Source organism: Callionymus lyra, chromosome 4, assembly GCF_982586985.1.
Source record: "Callionymus lyra chromosome 4, fCalLyr1.hap1.1, whole genome shotgun sequence".
In the NCBI taxonomy this organism is placed as follows: domain Eukaryota; kingdom Metazoa; phylum Chordata; class Actinopteri; order Syngnathiformes; family Callionymidae; genus Callionymus; species Callionymus lyra.
Window position 1 is genome coordinate 25083255 of NC_141821.1, and position 19249 is coordinate 25102503.

The 19249-nt window shown below is 45.1% G+C and overlaps 1 protein-coding gene across 1 annotated transcript; it reads left to right on the forward strand.

Annotated features, from left to right (window-relative positions):
* The first annotated feature begins 1743 nt into the window (after positions 1-1743).
* pld1b (phospholipase D1b) lies at positions 1744-18631 on the forward strand. The gene is made up of 26 exons (XM_087789360.1): positions 1744-1835; positions 8254-8423; positions 8496-8659; positions 8783-8925; positions 9027-9129; positions 9207-9272; positions 9368-9426; positions 9500-9592; positions 9827-9979; positions 10047-10196; positions 10740-10823; positions 12367-12448; positions 12516-12626; positions 14247-14429; positions 14492-14672; positions 14782-14907; positions 14969-15087; positions 15246-15359; positions 15425-15535; positions 15642-15730; positions 15815-15928; positions 16027-16076; positions 16290-16424; positions 16492-16645; positions 16756-16873; positions 16950-18631. Exons 2-26 carry the CDS (start codon positions 8285-8287, stop codon positions 17172-17174), a joined length of 3066 nt encoding a protein of 1021 aa, XP_087645486.1. The 5' UTR covers positions 1744-1835; positions 8254-8284; the 3' UTR covers positions 17175-18631.
* The last annotated feature ends 618 nt before the right edge of the window (positions 18632-19249 follow it).

Consider the following 19249-nt stretch of genomic DNA (forward strand, 5'->3'; position numbering starts at 1 on the left):
AAGAAGAGTAGATCAGAGGTGGTGTAGAACTAAAATGGATTAGAGATGAGGTGAAGTAAGAAAAGAAGGTAAGAGGTGGTGTAGAACTAACATGGATTAGAGTTGAGGTGAAGTAACAAGAGTAGATCAGAGGTGGTGTAGAACTAAAATGGATTAGAGATGAGGTGAAGTAAGAAAAGAAGATAAGAGGTGGTGTAGAACTAACATGGATTAGAGTTGAGGTGAAGTAAGAAGAGACGATACGAGGTGGTGTAGAACTAAAATGGATTAAAGTTGAGGTGAAGTAAGAAGAGAAGATCAGAGGTGGTGTAGAACTAAGATGGATTAGAGATGAGGTGAAGTAAGAAGAGTAGATCAGAGGTGGTGTAGAACTAAAATGGATTAAAGTTGAGGTGAAGTAAGAAGAGAAGATCAGAGGTGGTGTAGAACTAAAATGGATTAGAGTTGAGGTGAAGTAAGAAGAGAAGATCAGAGGTGGTGTAGAACTAAAACGGATTAGAGATGAGGTGAAGTAAGAAGAGTAGATCAGAGGTGGTGTAGAACTAAAATGGATTAGAGATGAGGTGAAGTAAGAAAAGAAGATAAGAGGTGGTGTAGAACTAACATGGATTAGAGTTGAGGTGAAGTAAGAAGAGACGATACGAGGTGGTGTAGAACTAAAATGGATTAGAGATGAGGTGAAGTAAGAAGAGTAGATCAGAGGTGGTGTAGAACTCAAATGGATTAGAGTTGAGGTGAAGTAAGAAGAGAAGATCAGAGGTGGTGTAGAACTAAGATGGATTAGAGATGAGGTGAAGTAAGAAGAGTAGATCAGAAGTGGTGTAGAACTAAAATGGATTAGAGATGAGGTGAAGTAAGAAGAGTAGATCAGAGGTGGTGTAGAACTAAATGGATTAAAGATGAGGTGAAGTAAGAAGAGTAGATCAGAGGTGGTGTAGAACTAAGACGGATTAGAGATGAGGTGAAGTAAGAAGAGAAGATCAGAGGTGGTGTAGAACTAAGATGGATTAGAGATGAGGTGAAGTAAGAAGAGTAGATCAGAGGTGGTGTAGAACTAAAATGGATTAGAGATGAGGTGAAGTAAGAAGAGAAGATCAGAGGTGGTGTAGAACTAAATGGATTAAAGATGAGGTGAAGTAAGAAGAGTAGATCAGAGGTGGTGTAGAACTAAGACGGATTAGAGATGAGGTGAAGTAAGAAGAGAAGATCAGAGGTGGTGTAGAACTAAGATGGATTAGAGATGAGGTGAAGTAAGAAGAGTAGATCAGAGGTGGTGTAGAACTAAGATGGATTAGAGATGAGGTGAAGTAAGAAGAGTAGATCAGAGGTGGTGTAGAACGGAGGTTAACAAAACTACACATTTGCTCTTTTGATCTGTTTTGTTCTCCTGTATCTGTTTTGTTCACCCAACAATTAGAGATGACCGTTTTATTAATGGCAACTATATATTTTCTTTAAAGAGATCAACACTGTAACCTAGCGTTTGAATGATACACTGAAAGCATTCATGGTAATATTTCTTGTATTTCTGGTTCTGCTCACACACACCTCAATGAATAGATCAGGGTAAAAGGTTCCGAACACCCACACTATTTATTCACATTACAGAGCTCGCGGTCGTACTTTCCCTTGAGTTGAGTTGAGTTGGCACGTGTTTTTAATCGTGAAATCAAAAATGTTGTAACACTTCCGGTCTGGACCGCCTTTACTGTGAAGAAACCGGAAGTGCTGCCTCGTCATCTGGCTTGATTGAGTGCGCGAGTGCGGAGCCAGCTGCTGCGCCGCCAGGTAGTCAGTGGAATCCAGCTCAGCCCGGACTCCAGTCTTCTGTGCAGGTGAGTGACGTGTGTGAAGGGATACAACGCATTTTTTTTTCCCGAGGGGTGTGTGGACGTGCTGTCCGCGCAGCATCCGTGACAGAGGCGCCGCAGTGGCCGCAGCCTCGGTGCTCCTCAGCGGGTCTTCACGGAGGAGCGCGTTCGGGCCCCGAAGCTGCTGCCGGGGCTTCTCTGTCCGGGAGCAAGAACGAGTCCGACCTGTCCGCCGTATCGAGTCACGGCGACTCTTCCTTCTTTTATTGCAAAAACCACTTCCCCTTAGAACATCCGAGCGCGATGTCGATCATGGCTCTTCTTCACTGGGAACATCTCATTCTTTTATCTGTGAAACTTTGTTTGGAAACTCTCTCTGGCTCAGAGGATAACTCGTTTCTTTTATTTAAAAAAAATGTTTCTCCCCCACAACATTTAACAAAGTCTGAGGAATTATAACGAAACTCGGGTAAAGTTGAAGAACAAATGTCGGGTCTACTTGACCCCGCCAAGGAGGTCTCTGGAGGTCGCAGTTCTGAGAAGAGTTTATTGTGAGGAAGGTGTGTGTGACACCTGTCAGCTGACACACAATATTTATTTTATCTGTTGACCAAATTTGAAATATTGACTACAATTGACCTAAGAGATGACACACAATTGATGCACATACACAGCCATTCACACTCACACATAACCACATATTTTCTGAATGACACAAATATGCACAATAACACAAACACTGCAGACTCAATACATTGACACACACAACAGTAGTTACACTGAGGTAAGGACAGCTGTCACCCAGAGCTGGACTACACTACAGATGGATTGTTGTCGTTTACTTGGTTGACTCTTGATTGACATGTTCTCTGAGGAATGCTCTTGTCAGCACAGTTCCACTCTGGTTCTGGTCCAGGTTGGATGTTTGTCTGTGAAAGTGTAGTTGTTACCTTCACCACTGACGACACCATGTGTGGTCGATGTGTGTCGTCTGTCTGTTGTTCCACTCCAGGTCTCAGAAGTGATGCTTTGAAATGTAAGCCAATTAGTTCTAGTGGCCATCTTGGGAATTACAGCCAGATAAAGTAAGGTGACCCGACATGATCAGACTCGTTGGTTCATCGTTCAGTAATCGGGGACGAGCCAAGGCTAATATTTGGACAGGAATCATCGTTGTTTGATATCTACATCATATCATTCCATTTGTTATCGCACTATATGACGACAAATGTCATGACAGGATGAAAAAGCACCACCTGGCCGCCACATTAAGCTCTCAACACTCTTGTTGTCGTACACACCCCGAGGACCGGGCCTGACCGGTCATGCGTGTGATGGCGTCATTGACGTCTCAGATCAGTTCTTAAATCGATCGTGGTCAACCACTGAACGTGTGTGTGTGTGTGTGTGTGCATGCGTGTGTTGCGGAAATATTACAGACGGGAAGAGTGAAGAAACAGCCTTTTGTCACGTGTGTCAGTTTGCCTTTAAACGAGTGTGGAGATAAGTGAGTCTCTCAGAAACATGTGCAAGTGTGTTCATGCACGTGTGTATCATTTTGGTTTTGTTGTAGTTTGTGTAGGTTTATTTTGTGTCTCAAGTTAAGTGTTACAGGCTTGATGCATGTGTGCGTGCATGTGTGTGTGTGTGTGTTAGTGAGACAGACTTGACTAACCAGTTCTCGCAGTACAGTGTCTTAATTGAATTCGAGGGTGTTGCACAAACACACGTTCACACACAACCGAGTGGGTGTTTCTTAGCCCGGGCATGTTGCAGTTTAATTTAAAACCAAGGAAGCAAACACATTTAATCTCTCTCAAGAACATGGAGTAGATCTGAGGTGGAGTAGAGTTGAGTTGAAGTAAGGGGAGTCGATCAGGGTAGAGTAGAATTGAGATGGAGTAGAGTTGAAGTAAAGTAAGTGGAGTAGATCAGAGGTTATGGAGTAGAACTGAAGTGGAGTAGAGTTGAGGTGAAGTAAGTGGAGTAGATCTAAGGTGGAGTAGAACTGAAGTGGAGTAGAGTTGAGGTGAAGTAAGAGGAGTAGATCAGAGGTGGAGTAGAGTTGGATTTAAATAAGTGGAGTAGATCAGAGATATTGGAGTAAAACGGAGGTGGAGTAGAGTAGAGGTGAAGTAAGTGGAGTAGATCAGAGATATTGGAGTAAAACTGAGGTGGAGTAGAGTAGAGGTGAAGTAAGTGGAGTAGATCTGAACTGGCGCTGGTGGAGTAGATGAAGTCAGTGTGGCTGTGACTCCTGAATGTTGTCCTGACGTTCAGATGATGTCATCATGACAGAAAGGTTGCTGGTTCCACTCACAGGCTGCTTGTGCTGCATCTCTTGTGTGTGGTTTTGTTGTTGACCACACTTTAGCTTAGATTTCCTCTCAGAGATGCTGTGGTCAATACAGAGTTACTTTATTTCTGTCTGATGGTTGCATGTATTTCCTCTGATTTGGTCCCAGAATGAGAGTTGTGTAGGTGTTACACGAGTGAAGATAGATGAATGCTTATGTAATGTCCGTTTTTCTCTCTATACACAACTATAACAGCTTCACCAAATTTTTAGGACATAACAGATTCAGCCCAAGCTCAGATCAGATCGTATCATGTCAGCCTCACTGGTCACTTTGAGATGTTCAAACTAAACTTATTAATATGTTCTCATTCACCAAATTGATGATCTGTATTTATAAAGACAACATCGATCATTTTATAATCTGCTATTTTACTCTAATCAGAAAAAAAATTAAATTGTTTTTATAATGTAACAAAGGAAATATAGTATTACTCTGAGAATCATTGTGGTATTACTCTGTATTTACTGTAACATGACCTCCCAGGTCACCGTTGTATTACTTAGTTAGTTACTGTAGTATTACTCTGAGAATCATCGTGGTATTACTCTGTATTTACTGTAACATAACCTCGCAGGTCACCGTAGTATTGCTAAGTTAGTCACAGTAGTATTACTTAGTTAGTCACCATAGCATCATCGTGGATCATTTCGGTGGATAAACAATTAAAAATAGCAGCAGATACGTTGAAGATTTGAGCTGTTCTAACACCTGTTAGTCACTGCTTGACGTTACTCTTAAGAAACAATGTGAGGAGTGTGACTGTAGTGAGTCAGCAGCGAGCGCTGCTCTGTCACTTGTATGGAGCAGACGAGACTTGCTGGATTCTTTACATTCTTTTCCTACTTAACAGTCTCGTGGTTTCTTGGACTGATCAAAACTGCTGGTGTCAGCAACATTTTCCTTCTGGAATTTAAATGTCAGTTGTGTTGGTCATTCTCTAAGCAGTCCTATGACCTTTGACCTCACGGCTGTTGAGCGACTCCAGTAATGGATGTGGTGAAACTTTAATTTCCTTTGCAGGATATATGTGTTTTGTCGAGTAAGTGAAACTGTAAAACCTGAAGTTCGAGTCTGACAAGTCGGACTCTGCTCGAGGTATATGTTCCTTGGAATCGTTTCTGGTCTTTGACACTTTAATTAATCATAATTTTTTCATTGACAGTGTGAGGCCACTTTAAACTATTTTTCAACTTGAGTGCACACATTTCACAACATGGTTGTCAATAGGTGACATGCACTTCTCTGAATGTTCCTCTACTGACCACCCATGACGACACATGTTTGTGTCTTTTAAGATTACTATATATGGCCCTGCAGCATTTTGACGATGTAACCACAGGGAGGCGCTGTTGCAAATGTATCCCACTGCTGAGGTGAACTTACCTGGGCTGCTGCTTGATATCAGAAGACTTGTTTTGCTCTTCTGAGGCCAATCGTGGCACAGTTTTGACCTTTTCACCAGAACTGCTGAAGAGCTTCAGGAGCTGGAGGCTCAAGTCAATGAAAAGTTAGAGTATGAGTGAGTGTTGAGAGAAGGTCACACGATCAATGCAGACATGGTCTGCAACTCTGCATGTGCATGCGTGAGCGGGTGTGTGTGTGTGTGTGTGTGTGTGTGTGTGTGTGTGTGTGTGTGTGTCTTCTCACTGTGGCTCCACTTCACCACAGTCTGAGAGACGGAGGTGAAATATTTCTCACCGTTGACTCAAAGTGCAAAAGTTCCCCTGGTCTTCTGGAGGTTGTTGACTTGATCAGTGTCTTTGGCGTGTGTTTGATCATAATTGTAGTGTCTAAAAGTCACATTGAGACACTAGTAGTGTGTGAGATTGTTGGAGTGAGCTACAGGATTAAGGCTAGCTAGTGTGATGCTAATGTTGTTTTCTTAAACCAATAAATAACATTGTATAATTCTGCTTTTGAGAACTAACAACCTTAAACCAACCTATGCGAAGTAAGTTGGAGTCAAGAAGCTTACGCTCTGGTCACACAGTCTTAATAGAGCGAATATTACATGGACATCATTAAAGGTGGGGTAGATGTTCTTCAGAATGTTGTGCTCAAGCGGCATCTATAATTAAACAGTCCATTAAATGTCCCTGAAACCGCTAAACTAAACTAAACTCATCACCAGAGAGCAAGTTAAATTTGATTGACATACGACCACCGTATCATTTCACGTCTCAATGGATCTTAAGTGAGTGAACTAAGTTTTGTGTATTTTTACTCAGAACCTGCACCCTTTTAAAAGTTTTTTTTTTTGTCACTAAACCTTTCACGGGTGACTGAACGACCTCCTACTCTACCTTTGTTCTTCCTTCTGACTCACTCAGAACTCCTGAGATAGTTCTCTGCTGGCTCGCCCGCGGGTCAGTCATCAACCTATTGCTAAGGTAACATTCTCCAGGTCAAAGTTTACACCTTTAAAAACCTGGTTCCCTCGCCTGAGTCTCCTCCCCCGTTACTCTCCTGCCTCCGTCTGAGTCTCCTCCTCCTCCTCGGACTCCTCGAGGCTTCAATCTGCTCTCAGGCCGGCCGAGTAACAAAGTTATTCTTCTAGTTGATGATGATGGTGAAGAGCATGACGCCTCGGGACGCTCAGGTCAGTTAAAGTTTGATTGACAGGGTGATTCTTAATACACCAGACCATCATTTGAATCTCATATTTCATCAGAAACCTGTATGTGTGATTGTTTTTTAATGTGTGTGAGATTGAGTGTGTTTTCATTTTATTTTAATGTGAATGAGTGAGTGAATGAATAAATGGTGGAGCGTATTCACTTTTGTACGAGTGTGGGTTTTAACTGTGTATTTTCTCATGTGAGTCATAAATGAATGGGTTTTGTGTGAGTAAGTGTCTGTGTTTTCTCATGAGAGTGTGTGTACACATGTGTGCACGTAAGCGTGTGTTTTCTTATGTGTACACGTGAGTGACTGTTTTTGTAAGAAGTGGTTGCCTTTGGTCTTTCAAATTTTTTATTTTAATAAAGTTTGTTCGTAATAAAACAATTCAGTTTTTTGATTTACAAATAATTAAGCAAATGTTTGTGTTGCAATGAAACTTTCTCCTGCTAGATGGCAGCTGTCACTACATCCTCAGCTGCCAAAAGAAACACGAAATTCTGCTGAGTATGAGAGGATACAGTATGCTCCAGCAGATTTGAAAGCTGATGTTTTGGACATGTTTTGGACATATTTTGGTTTCAAAACAAAAAAAAGGCTGATTTGACTTTGTCAAGAGTCATGTTGTCTGTAAATTCCCCAACACCAGATGAAAGTACTCAGACAAAAATACAATTATACCTTTTACAGTATTGCAATATATCCCAATATATTGTGTTGTTGTGTGAATAAGTGTGTTTTCTCATGCAAGTGTGTATAAACGCGAGTGTACGTGCGTGTGTGTTTTCTCCAGTGAACTTGAATGTGTCAACATCAGGTCCTCTCAGACAGTTTTGGTGAAACTGTTCCAGAGTCAGTAGTTGGACTGAGGCAGCTTAGCTCTCGATGACAGATGAGGATCCGCCGACTGACGTGTGAAGAGAGAAAACTGTTCGCAGGACCAGCTAATGTGCACATCAGCTGATGCTGCTGCAGGTCCTGCTCTCTCGGGTTCCTCTTCAGCAAACCTCACTCCACACGGTCAGGACTCCCCGGGGGCTCCGAGTGTCAACAAGTGAACTGCAGGTGGACTGGACGCTCCGGACAGATCCACCCGAGACTGAATCAAGGTCAATCTAGACACAGAAGTAAAGCCAGGACACACCTGTGGTTTGAAGACGTGAAAAAGGGCAAAAGTTTTATTTGTTGAATAGATTTTCATTCACTGCATTGCGTGTTTGACATCATTCTTTCAACTGTGTGATGAAAATAAACAAACTTGGTGTTGAACTTTGACCCGCCACTCATCCTGTCAGACACTCATAACATCAGGGCAGATTATAATCTCATCAGAGGGATTAGTGTGTGTGCTTTCAGGTGAGACGCCAGTGCGTCCGTGTTGCGAGGCGGATGTGTAGAAACAGAGGAGTTCAGATGTTCTCGGCTGCTAGCAAAAAAAACACCTGTGTCACCTGTGCTTCCAGGTGAGCCCGGGGCTCCGGATCGAGAGCCGACATGTTGCGTCAGAGTCAGCCCACGTCCAGCACGCTGGAGCTGGTGGCCAATGATATGAGCAACATCATGGAGAAGCTGGACACTCGGGAGCTGGATCTCAACGATGGAGAGTACGACACGTCCGACTCTCCTGCGACGGGTGGGTTTGTGATGTCACACTTGTGGGAGTGTTTCACATGTGCTCAGACGTGTGTGTGTGTGTGTGAGACAGCCGGACGTGTGTCCTTCACCAACGTCTACCAGACCGTCGGCTTCAAAGAGTCGTCCGGCAAAGTTTTCCTCTCGTCTCCGATCACGGCTAAAATCCTGGAGGTGGAGCGTTTCACATCAGCGCAAGATCGATTCAACGTCACCACACAGAGGAGCGTCAACAAGGTACGCACACACACACACACACACACACACCCCCACACACACACGCACACACACACACTTTTACATCCTATAACAGCTTCAGATTTCATTAGCAGGGGTCAAATGAGAATCTGTATTTTTCAGTCCATGCCTGCCGTCTTCAAGATAGAGCTCAGACACGGAGAGTTCACGTGGCTGGTGAAGAAGAAGGAGAAGAACTTCCTGGACTTGCACCGGGAGCTCCGGACGTACAAGACGTTCATGAGGCTGCCGCTGCCCACACGCAGGTACCTTCGACTCGCCACACCATTGTTTTTGCAGAATACAATGAATGTTAAAGTGGTATAAAAGCTGGATTCGGTGTCACGTTGATGCCTCCCGTCTGCAGCCACACCATCAAGAGGCAGACGGCGACCCGGGACGAGGCTCGACAGATGCCAAGTCTTCCAAGAGGAGAGCTGGCCAGGGAGGAGCAGGTGTCCAGTCGCAGGGTTGGTGGACAGACACACATTTTCAGGTCTTGTGTTTGAGTTTCTCGCTGCCTCACCAACGTTCTTCTGCGATCCAGAAACAACTGGAAGATTACCTGAACAACCTGCTGAAGATGCCCATGTACAGGAATTACCACGCCACGGTGAGACAAGTAAAACCCTTAGTGATGACACACACACACACACACACAGTAAGAACCTTCAGAAGAACCTAACTTTGATGGATGTCCTCCTGCAGAGGGAGTTCATCGACGTCAGTCAGCTGTCGTTCATCCACGATCTTGGACCCAAAGGCCTGTAAGAACCCAGTTTATTCAGGTCTGAGGTTTGAGTCTGGAGCCGCTGAAGACTGACGTGTTTGTGTTTCCAGAGAAGGGATGGTGCAGAAGAGGTCCGGCGGTCATCGTTTCCCAGGGATGAACTGCTGCGGCCGCAGCAAGATTTGCTACCGCTGGTCCAAACGGTCAGTGGATCAATGTCTCTCATTAGATGAGTGACAGGTGTGCCTCAGCCCTGGCTCACTGGGACAGTGTTGACAAATAGGAACTCTTGTCAAGAACACAAACGTTGTTTCATTTGTCTTAAAACCACAAACTATTTTAGGCAAAGGTTCTGTGTCAGCCATTTTACTTTTGTTTCTGTGTGATAATGTTTGAACTACACAAGTTGTGTTGCTCATTGTGCGTCTCTTGTGCAGCTGGCTGTTGGTGAAGGACTCCTTCCTGCTCTACATGAAACCAGACTCCGGCGTCATCTCTTTCGTGATGCTCGTCGACAAAGAGTTCGACATCAAGATGGACTCCAAAGACACGGAGACCCAGCACGGCATCCGCATCGACAGCCTCTCAAGGTGCGTGTTCCAACGTGCTCCCGCGCTACAGTGATGTGAACTTCTGTGTCCTTGTGTGTGTCTTCAGGTCTCTGGTCATCAAGGGCAACAGCTACCGACACGCCCGCTGGTGGGGTCAGTCCATCGACGGCTTCGTTCGGAAGTACGGCTCGGCCTTCCTCACGGATCATCGCTTTGGTTCCTTCGCCAGAGAGGAAGTCAACATTCCTGCCAAATGGTAACCAAGGCAACGACATTGTGTTTGTGTGTGTTTTTGCAGCTTCGAGGTGCGACGACAAAACCCTTTTGACCTTTTGATCTTTGCTAGTAAATCCATTAGTGTAACACCAGACAGGAGACCGGTCCAGACGTGTGTGTGTGTGTGTGTGTGTGTGTGTGTGTGTGTGTGTGTGTCTTCCTGGAGAAACTCGACACACCGCAAATGAAAGTGAGCCTGGATGGCTCATCACCTGTCCTCCTGCTGCGCAATACTATACTGTCTGTGAGACGTGTGTGTGTGTGTGTGTGTGTGTGTGTGTGATCTTCATTACAAGCTCAGACAAGTTTGTCATGTTCAGGTGCAGAGACGTACAAACAGCCGAAATAAAAACACACAAGAACACACCCATGTTCGTCATCAACACACACACGCGTGACAACATTAAACATTCTTTAAATCTGACAAAAAACAACATTGTGTTCTCCTGAAGCTTGAAGTTTACCGAACAATATCATACCTTTTTGTCGTTCCGTGTGTACAGTTGTGTTGTTGTGTGTTCAGGTATGTCAACGGGAAAACCTACATGGAGGACGTGGCAGACGTTCTGGAGGAGGCACGAGAAGAAATCTTCATCACGGACTGGTGGTGAGTCATGACGCTCGCGCTCATACACACATCCAGGTTGTGTGTGTGTGTGTTTGTTTGTGCAGTGAGTGCAGTGAGCGGTCACCACCTAGCAAGGTGTGTTGGACCGACGGATCGGTTTCATAAGGCTCAGACTACAGTTACACACAGACACACTAGGTGTGTAGTTTCAATACAAATATGTTTAAACATAGGCTTCACATATAAAACCACACAAACTTCACATAAAAACAAACTAATGAAACACTGGAGCACACAGAGACTGAAATCTACACAAATTCAGTTGAAATATTAGGTTGACAAACACAAAGTGAACAAACAAAGTTAAAAAACAAACATAAAGTTGACCAACACAGAGAAGACGAAAACAAAGTTGACAAACACAAAGTGAACAAACAAAGTTAAAAAACAAACACAAAGTTGACCAACACAGAGAAGACGAAAACAAAGTTGACAAACACAAAGTTAACCAACACAAAGAAGACGAAAACAAAGTTGACAAACACAAAGTTAACCAACACAAAGAAGACGAAAACAAAGTTGACAAACACAAAGTTTACCAACACAAAGAAGACGAAAACAAAGTTGACAAACACAAAGTTAACCAACACAAAGAAGACGAAAACAAAGTTGACAAACACAAAGTTAACCAACACAAAGAAGACGAAAACAAAGTTGACAAACACTAAGTTAACCAACACAAAGAAGACGAAAACAAAGTTGACAAACACAAAGTTAACCAACACAAAGAAGACGAAAACAAAGTTGACAAACGCAAAGTTAACCAACACAAAGAAGACGAAAACAAAGTTGACAAACACAAAGTTAACCAACACAAAGAAGACGAAAACAAAGTTGACAAACGCAAAGTTGACAAACGCAAAGTTGACGAACACAAAAAAGACGAAAACAAAGTTGACAAACACAAAGTTGACCAACACAAAGAAGACGAAAACAAAGTTGACAAACACAAAGTTGACAAACACAAAGTGAACAAACAAAGTTAAAAAACAAACATAAAGTTAACAAATACAAACTTGTTGACAAACACAAGGTGACCAACACAAAGAAGACGAAAACAAAGTTGACAAACACAAAGTGAACAAAAAAAAGTTAAAAAACAAACATAAAGTTAACAAATACAAACTTGTTGACAAACACAAACTTGACAAACACAAAGTTGATGAACACAAAGAAGACGAAAACAAAGTTGACAAACACAAAGTTGACAAACACAAAGTTGACAAACACAAAGTTGACGAATGCAAAGTTGACAAACACAAGGTTGACAAACACAAAGTTGACAAACACAAGGTTGACAAACACTAATTGAAAAACACAAAGATGACGAAAACTAATTTTATGAAAACTAAGTTTCAAACCAAGACAACGATCTCAAAGCTGACAACTTTTTAAAAAAAATTTAAAAAACAAAGTTAAAAAAGAGTAAAATAAAAACTCAAATGTCAAAGATAAACGACGCTCCAAGGACACATGTTCAATCTGAGTTGAAATCAACCCTGTAATGACTTTGTTGCTGCAGGTTGAGTCCAGAGATCTTCCTCAAGAGACCCGTCGTCGAGGGCAACCGCTGGCGTCTGGATTGTCTCCTCAGAAGAAAAGCTGTGAGTCCATGAGTCTGTTGTATCAAAGTGAAAAATGTGTGACAGGAAGTCTCGTCTGGTTTTGTAGCAACAAGGCGTTCGAGTCTTCGTCATGTTGTACAAGGAGGTGGAGCTCGCACTCGGAATCAACTCTGGATACAGCAAGAGGACGCTGCTGCACCTGCACCCCAACATCAAGGTTATTACTCTGCACACCTGTCTGTCTCCTCAACCATCTGCACACCTGTCTGTCTCCTCAACCATCTGCACACCTGTCTGTCTCCTCAACCATCTGCACACCTGTCTGTCTCCTCAACCGTCTGCACACCTGTTTGTCTCCTCAACCGTCTGCACACCTGTCTGTCTCCTATACCGTCTGCACAACTGTCTGTCTCCTCAACCGTCTGCACACCTGTCTCTCTTCTCAACCGTCTGCACACCTGTCTGTCTCCTCAACTGTCTGCACACCTGTCTGTGTCCTCAACCGTCTGCACACCTGTCTGTCTTCTCAAACGTCTGCACACCTGTCTGTCTCCTCAACCGTCTGCACACCTGTCTGTCTCCTCAACCGTCTGCACACCTGTCTGTCTCCTCAACCGTCTGCACACCTGTCTGTCTCCTCAACCATCTGCACACCTGTCTGTCTCCTCAACCGTCTCCACACCTGTCTGTCTTCTCAACCGTCTGCACACCTGTCTGTCTCCTCAACCATCTGCACACCTGTCTGTCTCCTCAACCGTCTGCACACCTGTCTGTCTCCTCAACCATCTGCACACCTGTCTGTCTCCTCAACCGTCTGCACACCTGTCTGTCTCCTCAACCATCTGCACACCTGTCTGTCTCCTCAACCGTCTGCACAACTGTCTGTCTTCTCAACCGTCTGCACACCTGTCTGTCTCCTCAACCGTCTGCACACCTGTCTGTCTCCTCAACCGTCTGCACACCTGTCTGTCTCCTCAACCATCTGCACACCTGTCTGTCTCCTCAACCGTCTGCACAACTGTCTGTCTTCTCAACCGTCTCCACACCTGTCTGTCTCCTCAACCATCTGCACACCTGTCTGTCTCCTCAACCATCTGCACAACTGTCTGTCTTCTCAACCGTCTCCACACCTGTCTGTCTTCTCAACCGTCTGCACACCTGTCTGTCTCCTCAACCGTCTGCACACCTGTCTGTCTTCTCAACCGTCTGCACACCTGTCTATCTCCTCAACCGTCTGCACACCTGTCTGTCTTCTCAACCGTCTGCACACCTGTCTGTCTCCTCAACCGTCTGCACACCTGTCTGTCTTCTCAACCGTCTGCACACCTGTCTGTCTCCTCAACCGTCTGCACACCTGTCTGTCTCCTCAACCGTCTGCACACCTGTCTGTCTCCTCAACCATCTGCACACCTGTCTGTCTCCTCAACCGTCTGCACAACTGTCTGTCTTCTCAACCGTCTCCACACCTGTCTGTCTCCTCAACCATCTGCACACCTGTCTGTCTCCTCAACCGTCTGCACAACTGTCTGTCTTCTCAACCGTCTCCACACCTGTCTGTCTTCTCAACCGTCTGCACACCTGTCTGTCTCCTCAACCGTCTGCACACCTGTCTGTCTTCTCAACCGTCTGCACACCTGTCTGTCTCCTCAACCGTCTGCACACCTGTCTGTCTTCTCAACCGTCTGCACACCTGTCTGTCTCCTCAACCGTCTGCACACCTGTTTGTCTTCTGAACTGTCTGAACACCTGTTTGTCTTGACCAACTGTTTTTCTGCCCATCCCAGCCTTTTTACTTGTCCATCCACCTGTCTGTCTTCTCACCTGTCTCTCCCCTCAGGTGATGCGTCACCCTGACCACGTGTCCTCAGCTGTCTATTTTTGGGCCCACCATGAGAAAATCATCGTAGTCGACCAGTCAGTGGCGTTTGTGGGTGGAATCGACCTGGCATATGGACGCTGGGACGACCTGGATCATCGACTGACCGACATCGGGAGTGTGACCCTCGCACATACGGAACAGGTGAATCACACACACTCTCTCTCATACTCTTCTCTCACTCACATTGAATCTTGCGGCTTCAGTCTCAGTCTGCCACAGCCATAAATGGTATGGCTAACATTCCCTCGGCCCTCGACTCTGGGGACCAACCAAAGCTAAAGAGTCATGGACGCATTAGGCGGGCAAGACGTAGCATCCGCCGACATCTGCAGAAACACGGACTGGCACACGCCGACAGCGACAGCGACCTGGAGGCCGAAGACCGTAAGTGTCACAAGTCCAGTTCAACAGATCAGACCAGTTACTGATTCTTTAAGACTGGCTACAGAACTGGACTAGTTATCAGACTCACAACCGGCTAATGGTGTTTCAGAGAGCAGCTCACGGCCTATCCAGACGGGGGTTGAAGACCTGGTCGGCGACACCAGATTCTGGCACGGGAAGGACTACTGCAACTTTGTGCACAAAGACTGGATTCAGCTGGACAAACCCTTCGACGGTGAGTCCTCCATCCTCTCACCGAATAGTCTTCAAATTCTCACGGACTCATGCTCTTCCAGACTTCATCGATAGACACGTGACGCCACGGATGCCCTGGCATGACATCGCCTCTGTGGTCCATGGGAAGGCCGCCCGCGATGTTGCCCGACACTTTATCCAGCGCTGGAACTTCACGAAGGTACGAGGTGGAGTCATGGGACCTCCAGTGTGGTCCAAAGAGAATTGCAGATATGACACTTAAATGTAATATGAAGTCAAACAGTATGTGCTGCCAACGGCTGGACTGGAGTAGTAGTGCTGTCCATGGAGCCTCTAACACACACACATATTCTGTAGATGATGAAGCCCAAGTATCGAGCCCGGTCATACCCGTGTCTCCTGCCCAAGTCTCACACCACAGCAGGGGAGCTGCGGTACCAGGTGCCCAACTGTGTTCAGACCAAAGTCCAGGTCAGTTCTCCTGCTGAATCCCGACCCTGGACGACGCATTTTTTAATCGGACATATCGCCTCCAGATCCTTCGCTCTGCCTCGGACTGGTCTGCCGGCATCAAGTACCACGAGGAGTCCATCCACAACGCCTACGTCCACGTGATCCTGGAGAGCAAACACTTCATCTACATCGAGGTCAGTGTCCGAAACATGGCCATGTGACACATGCAAATGTGCTTCGACTAGTGCTACCTGTCATTAATAGAACTCATTGTACCTCTTTTGTTCTGTGTGTCTCCAGAATCAGTTCTTCATCAGCTGTGCAGACAACAGACATGTTTTCAACAAAATTGGAGACGCAATCGCAGCACGCATCATCCGAGCCTACAGGTGACACACACACACCGACATACACACATACACACATATGCTGTTTTTATGACTCAAAGCGTGTTTTGTTTGTGTGACTGACAGGGAGGGAACAAAGTATCGAGTGTACGTAGTGACTCCGCTGCTGCCAGGCTTTGAGGGCGACATCAACACAGGAGGAGGAAGTGCCATTCAGGCCGTCATGCACTTCAACTACAGGTGTGTTTGTGTCTACCTATACCATTCATGTGTGTGTGTGTGTGTGTGTGTGTGTGTGTGTGTGTATAACACTAAATATAACATGTTTGCCTCTCCAGGACGATGAACAGAGGAGAACACTCCATCATCTCGCAGCTGAAGAAAGAAAGTACGTTTTTATGAAGCCTCCTGTGCAGGGCTGTCAGTCACGCTTGGTCCACATGTAAAAAGATGTTTGAGCGACACCTGATGGTCGACTTGGCAGCTAGCTTTGAATTTAACTTAGGTTTGGTTATTAATTGCACTGAAGGTTTTGCTATAGTTTGTATATTCTCTTGTATATTAATGTATTTTCATTTTTGATGGTTGTGTGTGTTCTCAGTGGGGGATCAGTGGATGAACTATCTCTCTATCGCGGGTCTGAGGACCCATGCTGACCTTGAGGGGAAGCTGGTCACTGAGCTCATCTACGTCCACAGCAAGATGTTGATCGCTGATGACAACACCGTCATCATCGGTAAAAAACACTCCTGACGATAATGATGAGGAGGAAGATGATAATCATGACAACGGTGTTTCTGCAGGTTCTGCGAACATCAATGACCGCAGCATGTTGGGGAAGAGGGACAGTGAGGTGGCGGTGATCGTGGAGGACTCTGAGACCAGCCCCTCGATGATGGATGGACAGACGTACCAGGCGGGGAGATTTGCTTTGCAGCTGCGACGAGAGTGCTTCAAGTATGATTGACGAAGATGATGATGATGACGATGATGATGATGATGATGATGATGATGATGATGATGATGATGATGATGATGACCAGTAGTCACACTCGCAACTCTTACAGGATGAACTTGGGTGCGAACACTGACCCGACCATCGACGTGTCGGACCCCATCAGTGACCACTTTTACAAGGAGATCTGGATGGCTACGTGTGCTCGCAACGCCTCCATCTATCAGCGGGTGGGAGTCTTGTTCTCAACGAGTGCTCGTATCCCTCCTCATGCAGTCGACCTGAACTCTTGTTTCTTCTGCTCAGGTGTTTCGCTGTCTCCCGTCCAGCGACGTGAGGAACCAGATGGAGCTCGAGGGCTTTCTGGCCCAGCCTGGGCTGGAAAAGGAGGACCCGGGGCGGGCCCAGGAAGAACTCAAGAAAATACGCGGCTTCCTGGTCCAGTTCCCTCTTCAGTTCCTGGTGGAACAGAACTTGCTTCCTCCCATTGGTTCCAAGGAAGCCATGGTGCCCATGGAGGTCTGGACCTGAGACCAGAACCATTGTGTGCATTTACAGAGACTCAACAACATCTCCTCTTGGATGTTCTGCTACATAAGTTTTACATTTATCGGCATGGATTCTGCAGAGGATGAATCTTGGGTTTTGGCGCCCTCTAGTGGCCGCGGTTTTGCACGTTTTAACCCTAATGAATTATAAACTTTGGTGGAGTTTTGGACTGACTGTTGCCCTCTACTGGAATCAAGGTGCCATCAGCTGCTTAAACAATTAGCAATAATTGCTATGAAGGAAATTTGCATTTATGTTGTTTGTCTATCGTCTGTTCATAAAAGCTCAGGCATCCGTTTGTAGCTGTTATCACCCAAACAAGGGAAGTCTTGTTAGCTAGGTTAGCTGGTCATTGCCCGAGCGTTCACACTGATGCAAGACAGGAAAAAAAAGCCAACTACTAACCAGTAGGACATCCAATCAGGACTGACTTTGTTGTTGTGATTGACATTCTAGCATGAAGTCATTGATGTTATCTGCCTTGTTGGGCTTTTGTGTAACATGTGTGTTCGTGAACTAGGCCTAAACCCATCTGTCAGTTCGATTGACTCTGTGATGTTGTTCAACTTTTAGCTCTAAATGAGTGAGTAATATAAGCGCCCCCTTGTGGCGGGTTACCTATTTGTGAACGAAAGTGCGCTTCTTTTATGCTATTCATAACGTTTTTAACAAAAGCCACACATTTTCAGCTAAAGAAAAGAAGCTTATCGCAGTATCCTTAAATTAATTTTATCTCACCCAGATTTGACCGTTGACATGCTAAAGCGCCCCCTAGTGTTTACTTCAAATGTGAAACAGGTTTAGTGGTGTTTTTTGTTACGTAACCAAGAACGTTGAGAATTATTTTTGTACTTTACATCGTGGGGTGAGTTCTTCGGCTGATACTAAAGCCCTCTTCTGCGACCATGGACGATGACGATGATGATGATGATGATGATGACGGACTCATGACTGCCCAGTCAACTGTTACTATGAACTTGACCCTCCTGCTGCTCAAGTGCAGGAGATTCGCTTCCAACCCCAAGACTCCTGTGTCTGTCCAGCACTAGTGCGGCTCAACACTATGCAACATTGCACTGATGAGGATGAAGTTTATTTTTTTTGTTCGCCACAATACCCAAAAACACTCAAGTGCCAACGACCGCTGTTTATCTGACTCTTCGACCTTAAGTGGCCTGAATCTTGTGGCTGTTGTCTGCATGAGGACTCTTGAAAAGAAACCAAAGTGATGACAAATGCTTCCAATGTCTCGCGCTACAACAGAGCGTAGGAGCCAGTCAGGATTTCTGCAAAAATACCTGAGGAAAAAAAAAAAAGGAATGACTGTGAACATGACACGAGACTCGTGATCCAGCTTCTCAGAAGCTCCATCATGACTTAGACGGTAAAGTTGTACAGCTGCTTGTTGATGGAAAATAAAATATTGCACGTGCAACTAATGCCAAAACCTAACTTTCCTGACTTACTCGCATGTTTCAAATGTTGAAGTCTTCCTCTCCGAAATGCAATAAGTCCCTCATTGTGATGATGTGTTGGAATTATTACTTTATAAAGTTCTCCCCCGTCTGAAATCTCAGCGAACGAGAGGTTACGAGAGCAGATTCAGCTCCTCCAGCTGTAATCACACCCACTTTGTTTATACAACTTGGGGGTGGAGACTTCCTGGATTGATAGCGCGCAATAAACTCGATGTTTGACCAATCACAGCAGAGTGGGTGTGGTTATGGTAAACAACATTTTGTCTCCGTTAGAATAAAGTGTTTTCAGTTGTCGGAGCATAAGCACATTTTCTAACGTAAATATTTCAGTTAAAAGGGAGTTTTGTACAAACATACACACAGTGACGAGTACAATAGAAGTCTATTTAAGAGACACTTAGATCAATACATTAGCTGCTCTTTAAGAGTGTCTCTAGGTAGCGCCCTCTGGTGGTCAACCATCATAATCAACTTTTTTTTGTGCCTATCAAAGTTCAGTGTATAAACCATAAGATAGAAGAATCCGACTGTAAGGCCACACACTGCTGTTGGCAGAGACCCTGAACGCACCACAGACGT

Coding starts and splice junctions, on each gene's coding strand:
- pld1b (XM_087789360.1), top strand. CDS start 8,285: ATGTTGCGTCAGAGTCAGCCCACGTCCAGCACGCTGGAGCTGGTGGCC. Junction 8,926..9,026: donor CTGCCGCTGCCCACACGCAG/GTACCTTCGACT, acceptor TCCCGTCTGCAG/CCACACCATCAAGAGGCAGA. Junction 9,980..10,046: donor CGCATCGACAGCCTCTCAAG/GTGCGTGTTCCA, acceptor GTGTGTCTTCAG/GTCTCTGGTCATCAAGGGCA.